Source organism: Oryctolagus cuniculus, chromosome 6, assembly GCF_964237555.1.
Source record: "Oryctolagus cuniculus chromosome 6, mOryCun1.1, whole genome shotgun sequence".
Taxonomy (NCBI): Eukaryota; Metazoa; Chordata; class Mammalia; order Lagomorpha; family Leporidae; genus Oryctolagus; species Oryctolagus cuniculus.
The window spans coordinates 58,624,147-58,647,681 of NC_091437.1; the positions used below are offsets into that span (position 1 = coordinate 58,624,147).

At 39.9% G+C, this 23,535-nt stretch overlaps 1 protein-coding gene across 7 annotated transcripts in view; it reads right to left on the reverse strand.

The window, feature by feature from the left end:
• FBXW11 (F-box and WD repeat domain containing 11) overlaps positions 1-23,535 on the reverse strand; it is a 136,687-nt gene that overhangs the window by 66,004 nt on the left and 47,148 nt on the right. For 4 of the 7 annotated variants that reach the window (XM_051843606.2, XM_008255385.4, XM_008255389.4 and 1 more), the window contains one exon: positions 18,977-19,078. The exons of the other annotated variants lie outside the window; for them this stretch is intronic. In XM_051843606.2, the coding sequence (XP_051699566.1) occupies positions 18,977-19,027 (51 nt within the window). In that variant the 5' untranslated portion in view covers positions 19,028-19,078. The remainder of the gene's footprint in view (positions 1-18,976; positions 19,079-23,535) is intronic. 7 annotated transcript variants of the gene reach the window in all.

Genomic DNA, 23,535 nt, shown 5'->3' on the forward strand with positions numbered 1-23,535 from the left:
CCAATCTTCATCTATTAAGACAGAGAGGAGAAAACCAGTGAGACTCCCACATACACATGAAAGGAGAGAAAGAAAAGAAAGCAGAAGAAACTAAACCAAAATCTCTGAAAAAGTATTTTAGTGACAATTTTTTAAATATCCTAAGGATGGCATATAGGTACTACCATTCTAGATATGTATGAGAAAAGTTAATTTGCTACAAAGAATGTGGCCTTAGTAAATTACAGCACAGCACTTTTAAGGAATCTGATTGGAAATAGTTATTTCATACTGAATTAAACACGCTCAAAAGAAGCATTAATGTTTTTCTTAATCCACCTTAAGTCAGAAATTCAAAACTTAAGAATGGAAATGTACCAAGATCAGAAAGAAATGAAACAGAATCAACTCAGAGATAATTATAACAAATTAGAACAATTTACAATGACCCTCAAATGATAAATCATATGAAAGGTATAGGAGGCACTGAAGAAAAGCAAGCAAATAATCCAAAAGCTTGAAAATGAGGTAAAGAAAAAAGCATAAAATACAACAGAGAGAAAGCAGTTAGAATGGGAGACAAGACTATGTGTAACTGGAGTTTCCCATGGAAAAGATACATACACACACACTCAATGAAACAATGTGACAGACAAAATATTTGCAACTAAAATTCAAGTGGTGGCCTTGGACTCGGTGGATGAAGGAAACAGGAGATGCCAGCTTAAGTTTTTTCCCCCTCCCCTAATTTTTTTTTTTTTTAATGTAAGAGATAAGGAAAAAAAGAAAAGCTCTTACTATTATATAGGCAATAGGTGGGAGTTAAAGAATATTGCTGGGGCTGGCATCGTGGCTCACTTGGTTAATCCTCCGCCTGCGGTGTCAGCATCCCATGTGGGCACGGGTTCTAGTCCCGGTTGCTCCTCTTCCAGTCCAGCTCTCTGCTATGGCCTGGAAGGGCAGTGGAGGATGGCCCAAGTGGTTGGGCTCCTGCACCCGCGTGGGGGACCAGGAGGAAGCACCTGGCTCCTGGCTTCGGATCGGCATAGCTCTGGCCGTAGCGGCTATTTGGGGGGTGAACCAACGGAAGGAAGACCTTTCTCTCTGTCTCTCTCCCTCACTGTCTAACTCTGTCAAATAAAAAAAGAAAAAATACTGCTAAAAATTGATAAACCTGTTAATGGAATGTTAAATAAGGAACCAGAATTATTTCAAAAAATTTTTAAGTAGGGAGTGGGTGTTTAGTCCAGCAGTTAAGCTGAACACATCCCACACTGAGTTCAATTCCCAGATTTGGCTTGTGATTCCAGCTCCCTGCTAATGCAGATACTAGGAGACCGCAGTGATAGCTCAAGTTTCTGCCACCCACATGGGAGACCTGGATTGTGTTCCCAGCTTCTGTTTTTGGCCCCAGCCTAGTCCCAGCCACTGTGGGCATTTGGCAAGTAAACTAGCACTTGCAGGAGCATTTCTGTTTCTCTCTCTCTCTCTCTCATAGATAAATAATTTTTAAAGAATAACAATAAAATGTGCTATAAGCCTCTCTAATTGAAGTGAGGCACTATGGCATCTGAATACATAATTATCCAGTGTAGGTATCTTCAAGCTTTTCTGAAAAGGTAGGAAAGAAGAATTTTGAGCTCTGCAGACCTCACGATCAGTGTCACAACTACTCTGCTCTTCTACTGCAGCATGAAAGCGGCCACAAACGATACACAAGCAGCTCAACTGGCTGGTCTGCAATATAACTGTACTTACAAAAACAGGGCTGGATTTGGCTTGTGAGTTGTAGTTTGCCATGCTCTGGTCTGATGGAATAGAATGTCCACAAATACACTCAAGAGCATATGAAAAGTTAGCACATGATCAAAGGGGCATCTCAAATCACTGGGGAACCTTTTTAATAACTAGTGCTGGGAAAACTGGTTAGCAATTTGGAATAAGTTACAAATAGTTCCAAACTTCACAGAATGTATATGAATACCTGGCAAACAAATCAGAAATTTAAATTTAAACCCTGAAACTGTTAACTAGAAGAAAATATGAGTGAATTCCTTCAAAATATGCATGTGGGGAAAATTATTTAAAATGATTTAAAATCCAGATGCAAAAAAGAAAAGAAAAATTTAACTAGATAAAAATTTTAATCTTAAAATACAGTTTTGTTTTGTTTTATTGACAGGCAGAGCTAGACAGTGAGAGAGAAAGTGAGACAGAGAGAAAGGTCTTCCTTCCGTTGGTTCACCCCCAAAATGGCTGCTACGGCCGGTGCGCTGCACTGATCCAAAGCCAGGAGCCAGGTGCTTCCTCCTGGTCTCCCATGCAGGGCCCAAGGACTTGGCCATCCTCCACTGCCTTCCCGAGCCACAGCAGAGAGCTGGACTGGAAGAGGAGCAACCGGGACAGAATCCGGCGCCCTGAACGGGTCTAGAACCCGGAGGATTAGCCAAGTGAGCTGCAGCGCCAGCAACAAAGTTGTTTTTTGGTTTTTTTTTTGTTTTTTTTTTTTTTTTTTTTTTTTTGACAGGCAGAGTGGACAGTGAGAGAGAGACAGAGAGAAAGGTCTTCCTTTGCCGTTGGTTCACCCTCCAATGGCCGCTGCGGCCAGGGCGCTGCGGCCGGCGCATCGCGCCGATCCGATGGCAGGAGCCAGGTACTTATCCTGGTCTCCCATGGGGTGCAGGGCCCAAGTACTTGGGCTATCCTCCACTGCACTCCCTGGCCACAGCAGAGAGCTGGCCTGGAAGAGGGGCAACTGGGACAGAATCCGGCGCCCCGACCAGGACTAGAACCCGGTGTGCTGGCGCCGCAAGGTGGAGGATTAGCCTAGTGAGCCGCGGCGCTGGCCAGCAACAAAGTTTTTAAAAACACCATAAACTCCTACTCTCCTTCCCATCCTTCTTTCTCCTCCCTCTCCTATTCTCATTCTTATTTTATACAAAGATCTATTTTCAATGAACTTTATACTCATAAGGTTAACCCTTTACTAGGTAAAAATTTCAATAGTATGGAAAAATAAAAAAAAAATAATCTGTTCCTTAACAGTCAAGACAAGGCTGTTCAAAATCATTGCATCTCAAATTGTCAATAGCGCTTCTATAGATTACCTTTCAAGTATGCTATTAGTTACCACAGATCAAGGAGAACATATGGAAAATACAACTCTTAAAAAGGAAAAGACATTCAGACTTACTCATAATGAAAAAAATATAAAAATTAAAGCTACACATTTTTCATCTAACATATTGGCAAATATTCAAAAGCACGACAGCACATCATGGAGATGAAGCAATGAGGAAAACAAGCAGTCACACTAACATATTTCCCACTGGCAGAATTTTCCCTGAAGATACACTAATTCAATAATAACATGAAAATGCATATGTACAAAGCTACAAAGGGGCACTGTAATTTTTTTAATTGGAAACAACTCACATGCTCATATCTGAGACTAGCTGAGTAAATTATGACATACTAACATCACAGATTACTATACAGTCAAGAGCAAGGATAAAATACAGAGTAATTAGGTGACAAAGAAAAGTGCAAGAGTATACATTGTATGCTGCCCTTTGTATAAAAGACAAATAGAAATAAGAAAATACATGATTTCACACCTATTCAACAGTGCACAAAGAAACCCGTAAGGTCAAATCAAAAACTAATCAGATTAGTTACCTAGTGGGAAGTGCATGGAAAGATGAGGAATGGCAATAGGACAGAAAGGACGAGCATGGGAAGTATTCTCATTTCTATGAGTATGCATTTTTGTGTTGCTTTGACTCCTAGAACTATAATAACTGCTTTCTATACTCATATAAAAATTAAATCAGCAAGAACTGGGAGACATGAAATATTAGCAGATACCAAGGAGTCTAAGCAATATCTCAAAAGAAAAGCACAATCATCTGTGAATGGTAGGAGGAAAAGGTACTGACTCAAGTGCCTGTTAAATTCAGGAGCTGGACAATATAGCCACAAACAATCTTTTTTTTTTTTAATTATAAAGAAACGCTCATATGATTAGTACTTTTTTTAGTGACATAAGTAATTCTAAAACTACTTAGTAGGTATTTTAGGACTAAGCAAGTAAAATATATTATGGAAAATAGGAACCAGGTTTCTCAGTTATGATATGGGAAGGTGGGTAGGCATCTGGTTTAGTTGTTAAGATATCACTTAGGACACTAATTTCTGTAACAGAGGGCCTGAATTCAGGTTCTGGCTTCACTCAGAGTCCAGCTGTCTGCTAATGTGCACCTGGGGAGGCAGTATGGCTTAAGTGGTTGGGCCCCTGCCACTCACATGGGAGACTGTGTTCCCAGTCTTTGGATCTTTTTTCTCTTCTCTCTCTCCTTTCTCACATCTTCTCTTCCTTCTCTCTGCCTATCTCACATTTTTTTAAAAAGATTTATTTATTTATTTGAAAGAATGAGTTACATAGAGAGGCAGAAGCAGAGAGATCTCCCATCTGCTGATTCACTCCCCAAATGGCCACAACAGCTGGTGCTGGGCTGATCCAAAGCAAGAAGCCAGGAGCTTCTTCCGAGTCTCCCAGGTGGGTACAGTGGCCCAAGGACTTGGACTTGGGCCATCCCCTGTTGCTTTCCCAGGCCACAGCAGGGGGCTGGATCGGAAGTGGAGCAGTCAGGACTCGAACTGGCATCCACATGGGATGGCAGCGCTGTAGGCAATGCTTTTACCTGCTCCACCACAGCACTGTACCCTCACATATTTTTAAAATAACAATAAACAGATACGAAAAGCACTGCCTTACATAAGGGTAGACGGAAATCTGTGGACTAGATTAGAACTGGAGACAACAGTATGAACTAATGGTTCTTAATATGTGGAAAAGGAAAGAGTTCTTTCGAGGGCTTAGAAGTAATGACATTCTGGAGGCACTGAGCACTCCTGGCACCCGGAACCAATCAGGACCATTGTTCACTCAAAGAACCAGTACTCTTTGGAGAGATGGATGACTCTAGGCTGAGTACAGGAAAATGCAAGATGAGCCTGGAATATGCTGCAGCAGAAAGTAAGGAAATGCATAAACAAGTATGAGGACAGATCACAGTGATGCAGGAATCAACTTCAAAGTGTACTCCCTGGCTAAACTTGAGCAATATGACCATCAATACAAATAACAGATTATAACACCTTCAGAATAAAATGGGGAGACACGCATCCATACTGATAGGATAAATGGGAATCTGAAATTCTGATGAAAACTGGACATTGACATAATTCCAAAGTACTGTCCCCCAGAAAATATTTAATTACAAAAGGAAAAAGATTAACTTTGCAGTAAAGAAGGTTTGTTAGACATTACCCTACTTATCAAAGCGATCACCACTCATAATGAGACAAAGTCATGCGGCACCTGACAGGATGCAATGAGAACAAAGCACTTCTGTGATATTGACATAGAACCTGTATCTAGTCCTAAGGAAGCAACAGATAGATCTATAATGACAAACAAACTACAAAACAATTAATCTGTAATCTCTTAAGGTATCAGGGCCACAAAAGCCCAGCAAAGACTAACCTACTGTTCCAGACTGAAGGAAACTAAGAGACAGAAACTGTGCACAATAAAGGCAATGTATTATTCTGAACAAGACAACTTTGCTATAAAGGACATTTTTGGAAACTATGATGAAAATTACATAGGGATTGAGGATCAGATGGAAATAATGTACCAATAATTTAGTGGTTTAATTCCTATATAAGGATTATGTAGAACACTTTTCTTCATAGGAAATATAAAGCAAAATATCACAGCATGATGGAGCATTCAGTTAGCTTTACTTTAAAACTGGGTAACAAAAAAGTTACTCGAATTGCACTTGTAACTTTCCTATAAGCTTGAGACTATCTCAAAAGAAATCAAATGTTTCAGTAGCTTGTTTACATTAATTAAGATCCAACACTTTGAACTATGGGTTCATAAATGCACTGAAATCTTTGGTACCTCCTGCACCCACCCTTTACCTTTTACCACTACTGTCAGATGACTTTAACAAATGTATCAAACTAGTGCTGACTGAAGACACTACAGGTCTTCCAGAGCCATCTCGTACTAGTCAATAGTAAGGGGCTCACCCCACCCATCCCTTTTCTGGAAACTACCAGATCACCCTGAACAATGCTTCTTTTCAGTCTTTAGAAATTAATTATATGGTAATTTCTTTCTATCATCACAATCATCATTACTTTAACCTAATTTTTCATTTTCTGTTGTCTTAAAGAAGAACATGTGGCTTTCAGCAAGTGCCTTTTACTCCAAATTAAGCAGCTAAGAAAGATTCCATAGGAGATTTCTCCAAGGATTCCAGTAAGTGACTCCTGGTTTTTGTTACATTAGAGTAGACACTATTCATATACAATCTGCCTATGGAGATTGGCAGCTTGCTCTTTGTATTACCAGGACAGACTAGTGGATGGCACATAGTAGGTCTTCAATAAATGTGTACAGGATGTATGAGTGACTGTATATTTTCTTAAGTATTTTGTGAACGACCCCATTCTAACTGAATGGTTTCAATTTTGAACACTAGTTAGCACCACAGTAATCCAATAGGAAGGCATGGGCTGCCCACTTGTTAGAGAGCTTTCTATTGGCTGAGAACATCCAGGAGTAGATCTTCTTTTAGTAGGCCATGCCTTAGCTGACTCAGCATGTACACAAACTATTCAGAGGGACACACCAGTCACTTATAAAGGGGTTTATGAATTTAGAGTATGCTACTAAAGCACACAGAGCAAGAGGCTCACTCAAACTCTTCAAAATAATAATGTTAAACCCTAGTAAGAATACAATGAATTGTAAAGTCTCTGGAAAATGATTTGAAAGATATATACTGTTTATCTCCTAGAAATATACCCTGAATAATTCAAAATGAAGGAACAGATTTATGCTTAAAGTGGTGATTTTTTTAATAATTTAAAAGAGTTTAAGCACTCAAAGAAATGACAAATTAATAGGATGTTCATGAAGTACATGATATTGAATTTTTAAATTGTTATGTGACATTGAGAAAAAGTTAACATAATCACTCTAAGTGTGCAAAACATAAGTAAAATAAAGCATATAAAATTATATGCATATAAAAGATACAACTATGTAAATATGTGCATATGTTAAAAACTGAAGGAAAATATATCTAAACATTAAGAATGACACTTTGAGAATTCTTTGATTTTTCAGTTTGTTTTTACTCCAATATTCTATAGCATATAGCATATGTTGGCTTTATAATTAGAAAACAGTACTTTTTTAAGATACACACACACACACACACACACACACACACACACAAAGCAAGTCTGTCTTCAAAACAAAATCTGGTTTTTTTCCAAGATAATCCTTCAAGTTACAAGAATACTTGAATTCACAGAACGTGGAGAACCAAGTCCAAAGCAGTCCTAACCTTAGGAGCAAATACATGATGCTGAAAAAGCTTGGACCCAGCCTTTCCTCCACATTTCAGTTTCTTGTGCAGTAAATAATTTTTGCATACCTGCTACCTGCTAGCAACCATTTCTAGAAATGGGTGTGTTTACCAAACAATGAACAAGAAGTCATGTCCCATTTCCTGCGGAACTTGAATTTGGGGGTTGGGGGAATGACAGCAAACAGGAGAAAAACAAACATGGAATATAATCCCAGACAGTGCTAAATGCTGTGAAGAAAAAATAAAGTGAGGTAACAGTACAGAGAGGTACACAGGAAGTTATTTTAGACGGGATGGTCAGAGAAAGCCTCTCTAAACAGGAGAAATTTGATCACGTAAACTACTCTTATAATAACATAAATAGCATTGCTATTGCGTAACTGTCCTAAAATTTAGAAAAGTCTATTTACAACTTAAAATGCAGACAATCATCTCTATGAAAACAGTTTCTACTTTAAGAGGCAGTAAGAGTTATCAGAACTAAAGAGACTACATTGATAAATCTTACCATGAGTACTTATTCATTCTCTCTCTCTCTCTCTCTCTCTTTCTCTGAGTCTCAATTTTCTCACATATAAAACAGACATAATAGTGCCAGGTTATAAAGTTGTTCAGAGGATTCAGAAGAGGCTTAGCATTGTGTCTAGGTCTACCAGTGTTCATCAAAAGTTAAGTTCCCTACACATGTATGGTTCTTACACAAAAATGAGCCCTGGGCACCAAATGGTTCTCCAGGGATCACTGGTTCACTATTGTGTCACAGTTTTATCTTGCAACCACACCAGGGGCTCCAAAGTCCAAACCACCTCTGAGTAAGAATTCTTGCTAGAACTGGTACTATAAATGATATTGGCTTGACAAGACTGATGTCATTTTTACTAATGCCATGCTTTCTTGTGTTTTCTTGCCTTGTCTTTTCTTTCCTCATTTCATCGTAAACTGCCTGATTCCACTCTGAATCTCTAATTCCACCACGTGTGGCCTCTTTCCATGTTGGCTGTGATGGTAATTTTATGTGTCACTTGTCCAGGCTGTGGTGGCCAGCTCCTGGGTCAAACACTAAGTAGAGGTTGCTGGGAAGGTGTTTTCAGATGTGATTAACGTCAATAACACCCTCCATAACTTAAGGGTGCCTCATCCCATTACATGAAGACCCTAAGAGCAGAGGTTCAGGTTTTTAAGAAGGAATTTTTCCTCAAGTCTGCAACAGGGAAATTCTGCCTGAGTTTACCACAAACCACCCAGCCTGACAAATTTCAAACTCTCAACACCTCCTCCCCAATCATTTGAAATGGTTCTCTAAATACTCGTCTACAAGGCCAGTGCGGTGGGGCAGCATGATAAGCCACCGCTCGTGACTGCAGCATCCCACATCGGAGCACCAGTCCTGAGTCCTGACTCCTCCACTTCTGATCCAGCTCCCTGCCAATGCACCTGGAAAAGCAGTGGAGGATGGCCCGAGTACCAAAACCCCTGCAAATCTTGTAGGAGACCTGGATGGAGCTCCTGCCTCCTGGCTTCAGTATGGCCAGGTCCTGGCTGTTGTGGTCATTTGGGGAATGGTCAGCAGATGGATGACAGCTCAATTTCGATCTCTCTCTCCTCTCTCTTTCTTGCTCTCCATTCTGTCTTTCAAATAAATAAAATATGTACCTATCTTTTATTAATTCTGTTTCATGGGAAAAGCCCAGAGAGTTGGTCTCCGGGCTGGTGCTGTGGGTTAAGTAAGCCACTGTCTACAGTGCTGGCATCCCATATGGACACAGGTTTGAGTTCCAGCTGCTCCACTTGTGATCCAGCTCCCTGCTGATGGCCTGGGAAAACAGAAGTTGGCCCCAAGTGTGTGGGCCCATGCAGCACCCACATGGGAGGCCTGGAAGAAGCTCCTGGCTCCTGGATTCAGCCTGGCCTAGCCCCAGCCATTGTTGCATTTGGAGAGTGAACCAGCAGATGGAAGATCTCACTCTCTCTCCTTCTCTAACTCTCTCAAATAAATAAATAAATCTTTAAAAAAATAATAATAAGAGTTGGTCTCCCTGTTTGCACTGCTTCATTTCATTGTCTACATGGCAGCCAAACTGACTACGCTAAAATGCTAAATGACTCTTCTGATGAAAGTTCCCAGTGACTTCTCACCTGATGCAGAGTAAAAGGCAAAATACAGTAAGAGCTAGAGGCCTACAGAATTTGTGCTGCCTTCTCTCGTTTCCTCCGAATTCATTTCCTACTCTTTTTTTTTTTCACTCATTTCACTCTAGCCAGAGTCATGTGAACAACACAAACATTCCTGCCTCTGAGCCTGCTGTTCCCTCCACCAGGATTCTCTTCTCCTAGATAGCTAAAACTCTTGCTTTACAAAAAAAAAAGGGGGGGGGGGGGAGAATGTTAGTAAAATAGCGCAGTCTTATCTGTGGCACCATCTATGCCCTAGATTCCATCTTGGGCTCTGGCACCCACTGCCATTGCTGGAGGCCAGGTGACCACGTGGCACAACCACTGGTGTCAGCTCCACTCCCACCCTAATGGGATTTGCTGCTCCTACTTCCCTGCTCGCCCTCCAGCAAAGTTTTTAAGAGGATCTGTTCCTGAACACATGTTCTCTTGATCTCTTTCTCTTATGCTCTCCTCCTCTCTCTTACCCTCTCACCCTCTCTCCCAGGCCCATTGGGCTTTTCCCACCCTTTCCTCTAACTCCAGTGTTTGGTGTGTTTTGTGGCGGTCTTACAACCTACACAGTCTGCTTCCGTATTTTCTTCAGGTCTTTGCTCCAACCTCATCTTCTCCCAGGGAACCTTTTCCTCACTGTGCTATGTAAAGCTGAAGCTTTTCTGCAAAGCTTGGGATAACCTACCTCCTTTACCTAGCACCTGTTACCATCCAATACACTCACTCAGTTACTTCTTACCACTAAAAGGTAGCTTCCAAGACAACACTGCTTTTGTCTGGGTTGTACACTTCCCAATTCCCAGACCTATACTGAGTCTAGGCACATAGTAAAAGAATCACAAATATTTGTTACTTAAAGAAAAAACACACAAGTGAACAAAATATGACTTTTAATTTAGTCTGTGGGCTTTCCTATTGGGCATTTATTTCTATTACAATCATACTTTGCTGACAATATTAAAAATTATAATAATCTTTTGGTAGAAGTTTAAAAGCCTTATAAAAGTCTACAGTTTTTGACTCAGAATTTTTCCAATGATATTACAACCTAAAGAACTGATCATGAATACCCACTAAAATTTAATGGCCTTAACATTCAAAATGGTAAGAAACTGATTAAATGATTATATGTCCAGAAAGCGGAGCTGTAGTTATTAAAAGGTAGGTTCACTAATGATTAATAGTCATTAATCACTAATTCACATTAATCATATTATTCAGGCTGGCACCGCGGCTCACTAGGCTAATCCTCCATCTGCAGCGCCGGCACCCCAGGTTCTAGTCCCGGTTGGGACGCCGGATTCTGTCCCGGTTGCTCCTCTTCCAGTCCAGCTCTCTGCTGTGGCCTGGGAAGGCAGTGGAGGATGGCCCAAATGCTTGGGCCCTGCACCCACGTGGGAGACCCAGAGGAAGTACCTGGCTCCTGGATTCGGATCAGTGCAGCGCGCCGGCCATAGTGGCCATTTGGAGGGTGAACCAATGGAAAAGAAGACCTTTCTTTCTGTCTCTCTCTCTCACTAACTCTGTCAAAAAAAATCATATTATTCAATTAAAACTGAGTTACAATTTAGTATGTGCAGTGTAAGTCTGTATAAAAATAAAATTATATATACAGTCTTGCCTTGGTATCATGGGGGATTAGTCCCAGGACTTCACCCCAACCACAGATACTAAAATCCATGGATGTGCAAGTCCCTTATACAAAATGGCATAATGGAGATGAGCATTTAGCCTCACAGTTAAGACATTCGCATCTCATATCAGAGTTCCTGGGTTCAACACCCAGCCCCAGCTCCTGACTCCAGTTTCCTGATAATACAGTACCAGCTCAAGTAACTGGGTTCCTAACAACTATGTAGGAGATCTGGATTGCAGTTTCAGCTCTTCGTTTTGGTCAGATCCAGTTCTGGCTACTGTGGGCATTTAGGGAGTGAATCAGCAGACATGAGCACACCCTGTACTCTCTCTGGGGCGTGAACTAGTAGATACAATCCCTCTCTTTCTCTCAAATAGTTTTAGAAGATAGTTCAGTACTTGCATATGACCTACATAAATCCTCCCAAATACAGTAAATCATCTCTATCTTATAGTAACTAATATCGCCTAAATGCTAAAAAACATAGTTGCTTAAAGAAAATTATTGTTTAGGGGAGGGAAAATGACAAGGAAAAAAAAAAGTCTCTATGTTTTCAGTACAGATACAATTTTTTTCTAATATTTTTGATCCACTATATAATCCATGGACATAGAACTTATAGGCAAGGAGGATTGTTTATGCAGATGTATAATAAACCTCTAGAAATAAAACATCAAGAGACAAAGAAGGGCCGGCGCCGTGGCTCAATAGGCTAATCCTCCACCTTGCGGCGCCGGCACACCGGGTTCTAGTCCCGGTTGGGGCACCGGATTCTGTCCCGGTCGCCCCTCTTCCAGGCCAGCTCTCTGCTATGGCCAGGGAGTGCAGTGGAGGATGGCCCAGGTGCTTGGGCCCTGCACCCCATGGGAGACCAGGAAAAGCACCTGGCTCCTGGCTCCTGCCAGGATCAGCGCGGTGCGCCGGCTGCAGCGGCGGCCATTGGAGGGTGAACCAACGGCAAAAGGAAGACCTTTCTCTCTGTCTCTCTCTCTCACTGTCCACTCTGCCTGTCAAAAAAAAAAAAAAAAAAAAAAAAAAAAAGAGACAAAGAAAAAAGAATGGGCATTACAATAAAGTGAGATTATGGCTGGTAATTTCTTTATATTCATCTACTGTCTAAATATCTATTATGAAAAAACATTACTTTTATGAACAGAATATAATATAAATCAACAGAAATAAATCTAGCATTTTTACAAGCAAGATAATAAATGTCTGGGGTACAAAATACATGATGTCATTTTTCTTCAAAAAGTACAAAGACTTTTTTAGTGTGGTCTGAATTCCATTTATGACCTTTGCTACCCTCAAATTATACTGTGAAATCTTATCCATCATACACACTGCTTTGGAAACCATAAATTATAACTGTTAGCATAGCAAGGTATAGTTTTCATTTTCCCACAGCAGAGGCTGTGCTCCATAGGAAATATGTGATTTTCTGAGTTTTAGTACCACATGCCAGGCATTATATTATCATTAAAACTCTGTCCAAAATATTAATTTATTTGTTACTTTTCTGTTGCATTAAATTCTCAGATCACCTTAGATGACCTCACTGTTTTCAGAAAATATGACACTGAAATGATTTTTAAAGAAACCAATTTCAATCCACAGCAACAACAGAGAGAATCATACTTTTAGAAAAAAATTAAACCGTTATGTTTAGCACAAACTTTAATAAAAGTCTACATTATCATTAAAAATGCATTTTAAAGCTGACACTACCCATACAACCACAGACTACAAGCCTACAAAGGTCAATAACTGATGATGATAATCAGAAGGGAAGAACAGAAGCTTCAATGGGACCTCTACGAGTGGGCATCACTAGACACAACATGTGAAGCATGCACATGTGGTTACAAATCAACGGAAAACACCAGATCAGTAAATGGCATTCAGAAAACAGCCTAGCCATTTATAAAGAACTCATAACATACAGCAATATAAATTCCAGAGAAACTAAAAGACATTTAAATGTGAAATATAATGCCATAAACCACTAGAAGAAAATAAAGGAAAAGAGAAATGACTACATAAAAACTAAATATTTCTTTCAAAATATTATGAACAAAACCATCATAAACAAAACTGACATGTCAAACTGAGGTCAATATTTGCAATAAATGACAGTTGCTATACTTAATACTTAAAGAATTCTGGGGCCAGTGCTATGGCGTAGCAGGTAAAGCCACCGCCTGCAGCACCAGCATCCCATATGGGTGCCGGTTCTAGTCCTGGCTGCTCCACTTCTGATCCAGCTCTCTGCTGTGGCCTGGGAAAGCAGTAGAAGATGGCCCTGCTTCTGTGTGGGAGACCTGGAAGAAGCTCCTGGCTCCTTCCAGTGCAGCTCTGGCTGTTGTGACCAACTGGGGAGTGAACTAGCGGATGGAAGATCTCTCTCTCTCTCTCTCTCTCTCCTCCTTCTCTCTCTGTTACTCTAACTTTCAAATAAAAAAAAAATCTTTTTAAAAAAAGAAAAGAAAAATCCCTATAAGTTAACTTTTAATGAATCCATCAATAGAAAAACTGACAAAGAAGAAAGAGTAATTCATAAAACAAGAAATGGCCAACAAATACATATTTATGTATGTACTCTGTCTCATCAGGAATCTTGGAGGAGTGGATTGAAAAAGAGGGATTGAATTTCTCTGTAATCAGATAATTAATCATAAAACATTGATATTCTTTGGCCAGCCAATTGTACTTCTAGGAATTTACTCTACAGACATAATCATGCAAACCTAAAGATACATGAACAATGAAACTACTAAAGTGCCTACAATATCAAAAAACTGCATTCTAATGGTTCTTCAATAGGGAACTGGTTGTTACTTGGAAAAAGATTTTAAAAAATTGGATAGAAAGTACTACAGCTTCAAAGAAAAGGGTAGAATTGGTTTCACATGCTGACATGGAAAGATGTTCAATGCACACTATTGACTGAAAAATAAAATATACAATATGGTTCTATTCATATTTTTAAAGAGTTAGTCTACAATGATCACGGGAACCTGTTCAGTGAGACCTGGGGCCAAAGGAAACTCTACATGTCTTCTGATAACCTGCAGTACTAACTGGGTTGTTTTTAATTTCTTGAGCCTTATTTAAAACTTTTTAAATGCTGACATAAAATAGTGATTATTCAAACTCTATAAGTCATCTTAGAGCTGCTTTAAAACATACCAGAAAAAAAAGGTGAAAGAAAGTGGACTAAGAATAGCAAAATTTTGAAAAATGTCAAGATTAAATTGAATGATTCTCTTTGTTTTTGCTTGTGTCTAGAAATTCTCATAGTAGATTTTTTTTTAAATAAAATCACCTTAACAATCCCACCACGTAAAACAAATAAATCTAGAGCTATTCTAGGGGAGCCAGGGGTGGAAAGGGGCACCTACAGGGAGGAATCCATCAAACTGTGCAGGTGCTCTATGTTATTAAGTGATGGTGATGACTGTAACAACTGTTTTAAATGTCCCAAAGAGCCACTGTTCTAAAGCAGAGCCTACCATAGTGCCCCTTTCAGATGAAAGAGCATTAGTGTTTTTCTGTTTCTCTATTTCTCTCTCTATCTCTACCTCTCTCTCCCTACCCCACCTTCCCTTTCCACCTCTCCCTCCATATCACTCTACCTTTCAAATAAATAAATAAATAAATATTTTTTAAAATAACCCATATATTAAAAGACACCTTCTCCATAAGGGATCAAATGATATAATCTAGTGCCTAGAGTTAAACACACAAAAACAAGCTGGAAAATAACTGATAAATACTATCATTAACATTGGTGTTATCCTCATGCCATAAGCATCTTGGCTAATCAATACTCTACATGGTTTGAACTCTTGATTATCTGATACAACAATCAACTGGTCGAATCTGCGTATTTGAAGCAAATGAAATATTGTCTCAGTTGTGTTTGGTTCAGAGATATCTGCATATTCCAGTAAACTGTTCTAAAATATGTAGAGAGTTAGTCCTGGTTCACACTGTTTTAAACTGGTTCACATTGTTTTTTGTTTTTATTTGACCGGTAGAGTTATAGACAGAGAGAGAGACAGAGAGAAAGGTCTTCCTTCTATTGGTTCACTCCCCAAATAGCCGCAACAGCCGGTGCTGCGCCGATCCGAAGCCAGGAGCCAGGTGCTTCCTCCTGGTCTCCCATGCACTTGGGCCATCCTCCACTGCCTTCCCAGGGCACAGCAGAGAGCTGGACTGGAAGAGGAGCAACCAGGACTAGAACCCGGCACCCAATGGGATGTCAGCACTGCAGGAGGAGGATTAACCAAGAGAGCCGTGGTGCCGGGCTTTACTTTGTTTTAAAAAACACATATAAGGGGTGAGCATTTGGCCCAATGGTTAAGAAGCTGCTTGGGACACCCAAGTCCAATATCAGAGTGTCAGTTCAAGACCCAGCTCAGCTTCCCACAATGCACACATTGGGAGGCAGCAGGTGATAGATAGCTCAAGTACTTAGGTCCCTGACACCCACGTGGGAGACTCAGATTGAGTTCTGGGCTCCTGGCATTCAGCCTGGCCTAGCCACTGCTGTTGCAGGTATGTGGGGAATGGCAAAGTGAACCAATGGATGGAAGATCAGTAACTCTCTTTCAAATAAAAATGAAAATTAAAATATTTAAAAACAAACACAGGTTTGGCTAATTTCAGAGTTTTACACACACAAGCACACACAGACTCCATTTGCAGTTCAGTTTGGATTTTCATTCACAGGTTTGCTTTCGACAATGGGCTCCTTCAGAGCAGGGAACAAGCCTGAATTGTTCATTTTTATATGATCAACACCAGCAGAGGCCCTGGCACATACCAATTGCTCAGTAAATATTCATGGAATTAAATCTGCAGAAAGTCCATTCAGGAATTTTACTAGCTTTAAGATTCAGTAGCACTCATTCTGGCAAAAGGAATGATTTTTTTTTTCAATCCCTATAGAATTTGGAAGGTCTCCCTTTATTTTCAAAAAAATAATGACTAAACAAACCATGTACCAGACATCAATAGTAAGGTTTCCACAAACAAAACTAAGATGTAAAACTCAGAAAAGTGGCATCCCAGTGTAAGAGGGAGGAAAACCAGTTTTGAAATCAGGTGGATGGAGAATTCAAATGTCAATTCCACCAGCTCACACTCACATAAATACTAATTTGAGTCAAACAGCACACATCACCTCAGTTTCACTTTCCACACCAGAAAAATGGAAGTAAAGCTAACGTATGTGAAGCGCCGAGAACAGCTGTAAGTGGCTGGTTTATATCTCAGTCTCTGTTACCCTTTTTCCTTTCTCACAGATGGCAAAAACTGGAGTCAGCAAAAGTATTCCTAACAGAAACATCTTTCATCACTCCTGCTTTATCAAAAGGTCCACCGATTCAGCCAGACAAGCCACTGTGACTATTAGGGGATCCAATGTGGCAATTTTAAAGGTGAGCTTCTGTGGAACTCCAAAGCCAATCAAAACCAATCAGGCTCTGTCTGTTCTCTCAGGCCTGTTCCAGATGAGCTAGTTCAGAGGTACACAATGTCAAGAAGAGTCATCTTTGCAATAAACCAAAGCTGTAGCATATAAGCAACAGACACTCTTTGAAATCCCAAACCTAAATGAAGGCAATGAATTTTAGTACAGTGTGGAGACAGGATGGAAGCAGAAAGGAGGAATGCTGGCATTGAAACAATAAAAAAAAGAGAGAGAGAGAAAATAAAGAAAAAGTAAGAATGAAAATCCATGTGCAGGTTTTTATTTAAAAAAAAAAAACAATATGTAAAACAACTGAGTGGAAGGAATTCTTTCAAGTTCATTACTACATGGTTACTTTCCATTCACAGGAGGAACAAAACAGAGTAATGATTTGCTAACTCCGATCAGCTGAGTACTTAATTCATTTACTGTGCTATGTACCTTAATTAAATGCTAGCAAAAATAAACAAAATTTCCTACATACCTCTAAGAACAACACTGCTCCATTCACTAAACTAAGGGCCATAAAGGCAACATTCCCATTTTTTTCTCATAAATGACTTTCACAGGAAGAGATGAGTCAAAGAACTTTTAACACAGTTGGCTTTCCATTTTCACCAAGGTAGGAATCCATACTTCCTCCCACTCACCCCATCTCCAGAGAATTCACAATACGGCTACTAAAATATATCGGATGATGCCTTCCATTGGTCAATTACTTTCAACTGAATGCAATAAAAATACTCTGTACTCCAAACCTCATTAACAACTACAAGTCTTCCCCTACTTACATTTCCAGTTCTGGAAAAAAAGCAACTGAACATTTTCAGAAACTAGAGACACAGATGCACACCATGATTACAATGCAAATATCCATTATACAGCACCAAGGAGAGCACATGCAGCTATGTCTGCCATCTCAAGAGCATCTTGTTAGAGCTGCATTGAACATGGGGAAGCTGCTTTCCAAACACAGACCTCATGCTGGAGCCTCACTGCAACACCCAATTCCCACATCCTGGAACTTGTGACCCACCTTTTTCAGAGAATCTAAAGACCACTGGGCCTTGTATAGAATTTACTCTCTCCAGTTAATTGCATTAGTGAGGTTCTAGTACAGTGCTCTAAATAAAGCTATTCGAATCAATAACCACATCAATGCTACTCAGAGTGTTTGCCCACAAGTAAATAAAATGCCTGACCCAGCCTCATCTGCAAGAACAGTTCCTCCTCCCTAGCCCCCAGAGCCACTTAAGACTATAAATGTGAAAAGAAAGCTATTCTAGAAAGAGCAGAGTTACCCACAGCACCAATAATACCACTGTAGCTCATTTCATCATTTCAACCTCTTTTCCTAAAATACGGCAATCTCTACAGGACACCAGCAATTTAATTATTGCTTTTTAAAGAAATATCAAACTGTGGATTAAGCAGTGATGGAAACTGAATATTGCTACTGAAACCATATGTAATTAAACTCATGCTTTCTTGCAACAGAGCTTCACAAATACAGCCACAGTAATCTTCTGCCTTGGCTCTCTTAGAAACCATCCCAACAAGTCAGGTCACCACCAGCTGCACTCCTATTACAACCCCTTCCCACCCCTCAGTCCCCCCAAAACTTTTACTTTCATCTGTGGAATTCTCTGCCAGCCCCAGCCTGGAAAACTGGGTGGACCCTGAGGACAGGCACCAGATGTGGCATCTGGGAGGCGGCCCAAACTGATAGGTATTGGCAGCATAAAGCTATGACTTCAATTTGAGACTTTAAACCATTAAGGATTCCCTCCTCGCTTCTTTTTTGAATGAGGGAGAAAAAAGCAAACCAAAAGGATGAGTTTCAAAATAGAAAAAAAAAAATCAACACTTTAATTAGGAACCCTCCCAACTCAACCAACTGGAAAAGGTAGCCAAATGGAAAATGGCAAGGTTTTGTTTTTGTTTTTTGGATTATTATTTTTTTTTAATGGCACATGCACAACTATTAAACATGAGAATCACAACTTCAAGGTCAGGAGGAAAGAGTAAAAAGCAGGAGCAGAAAAAGGGGAGCAGGACATGGCCCAGCGGGAGCCCCACTTGCTCAGAAGGGCCCCTCTTGGTACTAACTCCTCCATGCGGGGCACCCAGGCTGGAGGAAAGCAGAGGGTTACACAGAACATTTAGCAGACTTAACATTGGATTAAACACACTACTGCAAGTTTCAACAAATGTTCATGGCATACGTAAAAACACATTTACAACAAGAAAGAAGAGAGGCACCTGGAGACATCTGACACTGGGCATGCTCTGCAGGCAACTCAGTGCGCACATGCTCTCTACCAGGTTGGCGCAGCCTAGCCACAAAGACCTTGGCACAGAACACTGCAGGATGACAAAAAGGAAGGAAGAGAAGAAGCAGTTAGAGGCCGGCCGCAACAAATCACTCCTTCACACAGGCAACTTGAATGTTAGTTGGGGCAGGGGGTGCACCCGTGGCAATCTGGAGGACAGGGTAGGTCCCTTACTAAAACCTTGGGAGAGGGCCCACTTTCTATCCTAGGAGAGGAGGCTTCCGCTGCCAGCCACTAATTTCTCAGGATACAGTGAACAGAATCAAGAGGGAGAGAGAAAGTTTAAATAAAAACCCCCCAACAGAACTGTGAAAGTTTGAGTACAAACAAGATTAGTGGTGAGAGTGTGACCACAATGTCATAAAAGTAACAGTAACTGGTCTATGCCATAAATCATAATTGCCTTCATAGCTTAAGAACCAACTATGTGCCATGCACTTCATGTATTATCTGATCCTCACACCACAGTGTAAGGAAATTAAAGCTCAGAGATTAAATGATTTGCACAAGGACACATAGCAGGACAGGAGAGCCAGAATTTTAAACTTCAGTTTGCTACCAAAACCCAAGTTCCTTCCACAGGCTATCCTAGAAATTTGGATCACTTTTTTCATGAGTAGTTTTGCACTGGTGCCCAACCTCCAATCACAGTAGATCCAGACAATAGGGCAAAAGAAACAAGTAAGATAAGTGATAGATTAAGAGTAACAGACAGTAAAAAGCTGCTTAAAACCACATCTGACTTTTGGTGTCATCCACACGTCTGCCTTTCTAAAGGAAAAACTTTAGAATGTCATGATTTTCATCCTGGACTTTGTTTATCAAGCTCATGTGACAGGACAAAGAATTAAAAGCTCATTTCATTTACTCTTTTCCATTGTCCTTTAAAAGCTAGCTGGTTTTAAAGAAACTAAGATTAAAAAGTAAAATACAAAAACAAACACATTCTTAGTACTTAACAACCATCAGACTATTTACAGTACGCATTTTTTTTTTCAGATCTAACGTCAATTAACTTACTATAGCACGAGAAATAATCATGAAAGAAAAACTGAAAATGAGTGTTTGGGTTCACCCAAAATACTCTGCAAGTTTTAGACGCAAGCTCGTAAAATTTGTTGATCCTAGCTATAATTAGGATGGGCAAACATTTTCATTTGCCTGAGACAGTCCTGGTTTACACTTACTATCCCAGAATAACTTTCCCTGTCAAAACATTCTGCTTTGTGGGCAAAGTCTAAGATGACCCCAACCACAAACTAAACGAAGACAAGTTTGCTTGCATCAGACAGACCTGCAAGCGTTTGCCATTAACCAGTAAAATCTTACCTACAACACAGGAATACTAAGACTGTTCAGAAAAGATATTAAAAAAAAAAAAAAAAAAAGGCAGAGGAAGCAAATGGAATTTTAAAAAATGCAGCTTTCTGGTAACAATGAAAATGCCATGTTTCCAATGTGTGCCTTTATTCCAAAGCTTACCATAGCCAACGTGGTAGCCGTGCACCCCTGAGATTCCCACACTTGTTTAGCTGCCCCGTGGTTTCCTCGTTTAGAGTACCAACTACAGAAATGGTGCTGAATAAATGTTGGCTGAATACAATGAAAGCAGCTCCACTTACAGAGCTCCTGTAATACCACAGACAGTTAATATCGTAAAATTTCATGATAACCCGTGTAAGAAAGGTGTTGTTCCATTTTACAGATAAGGAAACCGATGATCAGGAAAGAAGATCCTGGTTCAAGGTACACAGGGTTAACTAACAGCACAAAAAGGACCAGAGGATAATTCTGTCTGATTCTAAGCAAATTTTTGTTCCACTATACGAAGTCTCTCTATTCAGAGATACTCAGGCACATGCCTGTTATAATAAACAGAATGTTTCCATAACATACATCAGAAGTGGATGGGCAGAGAAAAGGTCCATTACATATTTATATTACATGGGTTCTGTAATTTAAAAAAACTCCCAATATTCTTGTACCTCAATTTAGGTGTCCTCTTTGGAATCTTTCTAATTATCCAAATCACAGAATAACTCAGATAGAAGGATGGAGTTTAAGGATTATACTGCATTCAGAAACAGACACCAAATTAACCTCAAAGCTCATCTGTAAACTGATTTTCATTTATTCAGTAAAAATAGTCAAATTTCCTCTGTGACATTTCATTTGTATTTGCCTCAAAGGGTAAAAACCATATAAGCATGAAAAACTATACCTTGATTAGATTCTGCAAATAAGATCTAAAATTTTTAAGGCAATGTTTCACATTCAATAAGTTAAAAAAAAATCACAGCATAGGAGAACTGGAAGGAATGGTTTAAAGAGCTTTTTATATTCTTTATTTTCATTTTATATGACAGGCAGACAAAAACAGAGAAAGATCTTCCATGCGTCCTTTTTTTTTTTTTTTTTTTTTTTTTTTTTTGACAGCCAGAGTAGACAGTGAGAGAGACAGAGAGAAAGGTCTTCCTTTGCCGTTGGTTCACCCCCCAGTGACCGCTGCGGCCAGCGCACTGCACTGATCCGAAGCCAGGAGCCAGGTGCTTCTCCTGGTCTGCCATGTGGGTACAGCGCCCAAGGACTTGGGCCATCCTCCACTGCCTTCCGGGGCCACAGCAGAGAGCTGGCCTGGAAGAGGAGCAACCGGGACAGAATCTGGCGCCCCGACTGGGACTAGAACCCGGTGTGTCAGCGCCGCAGGCGAAGGATTAGCCTACTGAGCCGTGGCGCCAGCCAATTCACTCTTGAAATGCCTGCAACACGGGGTTGAGCCAGTCCCAAGCCAGGAGCCAGGAACTCCACCTGGGTCTCCCACGTGGATGTCAGGGACCCAAGTACTTGAGCTCAATCACTATCTCCCAAAGTGTGCATTAGCAAGAAGATATAACAGGAAGCGGAACCAGAACTTGAACTCTGCTCTGTCACTCTGAACCGGGGCAAGGGATATGGGGTGCCAAGCATCATGTTAACTGCTGTGCCAAACATTTCTCCCCCTAATGTAATTTAGTCTAACTTCCTACCCCTGATTTTAGATGAGCGGTAAAGAAACTGAAGCCCAGGGAAAAACAGTGATCTTCCCAAGGTTTTCTGACTATATAATAACCTAATCGATACTCAATGTAAAAAATTTGTAAAGCAATACACAGAAAGTTTTCTGTAAACTTAATTTCAACATTATTACGAGTTTGGTGCTTAAAATCTTTTTTAAAGCTTGATATTGAACTTGTATAGTCAGGAAAAGGTTTTTAAAAGGACCCTCTAAGAGTCTGATCTCAGTTACTTTGGTGCAAAGTGACCAACCACATTTACAGAAAAATAGTCTTTACTCAACAGAAAATGCCACTCTGGGAAATATACTCTCTTCAATGTGGAAGTCTGTACCTGCTAGCCTAAACAAGCTTCCTCTTAGGACTAATGGACCAGAATGGACATTGATCCAATTTTGAAATAATGGATAAAAATAAAAGTTCCACATTCATCAACCTAAGAGCATTAAAATGCAACTAGGATCACAACAGTGACTCTTGAAACTTGTAATTTTAAATTTAGGAGCTTCACATGAAAACCATGTTGACCATTCTGAAATAATTATCCATAATGCTTTAAATTAAAAAAAAAAGATTTCTATATATTAGCTATAGTGACAAAATAAACTATTATCTGTTTTTCTTATTCTTTTTTCTTTAAGCTAACAGTGGTCTATCTTTAAGCTCCTGGAACTGCTATTTAAAAAAGATCTGAAGAACTTCCCCCATATCATGGTTACTTATATCAATTTTAAAAAACACTTACTGACCTACTTATGAAGCCAAACAACAATGGAAACTAAGTCTCTTTCCTCTGAAAACTTCAGCTTTCAGCTCAAAAGAAACCCCACAGGGTCATACTGGGAATACTCAAGAAAAGCCTCGAGTAGAAATCCTCCAACAAAGCTTTATCACAATGTCCTATTTAGCAATTTGTAATGACCAGTATTGTAATTTAGGAGTGTTCATAGGGAGCAGGAAATGATTCACAACAGGTTTTGATATTAACAGCAAATATCCAAATTAATTGATTATACTTGTAAGTCCCTAAAGCCTGAAGAAACACCACCAAGGAAACTGACAATGCTTATTAATTTTGCCATATTCACTGTATAAATAAAAATCATAATCAGTACCATCCTGTCAAGAAATACCATATACAAAGGCAAGAAGAATAACAGCTGTTTCACATTTTTCAAAAGCAAAAAGTTTTATTCAAAGAGGTAGGAGAGAAATACCCTAGCTTCTCTTCCTATTGCCATGGGAACCACGGATCAAAAGGAAAAAGTAGTTGCAGGCACCTTGTCTTCTGACTGGCTGTTTGAAGAAGTATTCACAAACGCTAACTTCAGTCTCTCTCTAGATGGGGTTGTTTTTGAGTCTCCTGTCCTGGTTTCCTTCTCAAAGGGGCATTCTTTTTAAAGCTACCCAGAGAGAGGTATTTTATGATAATAAT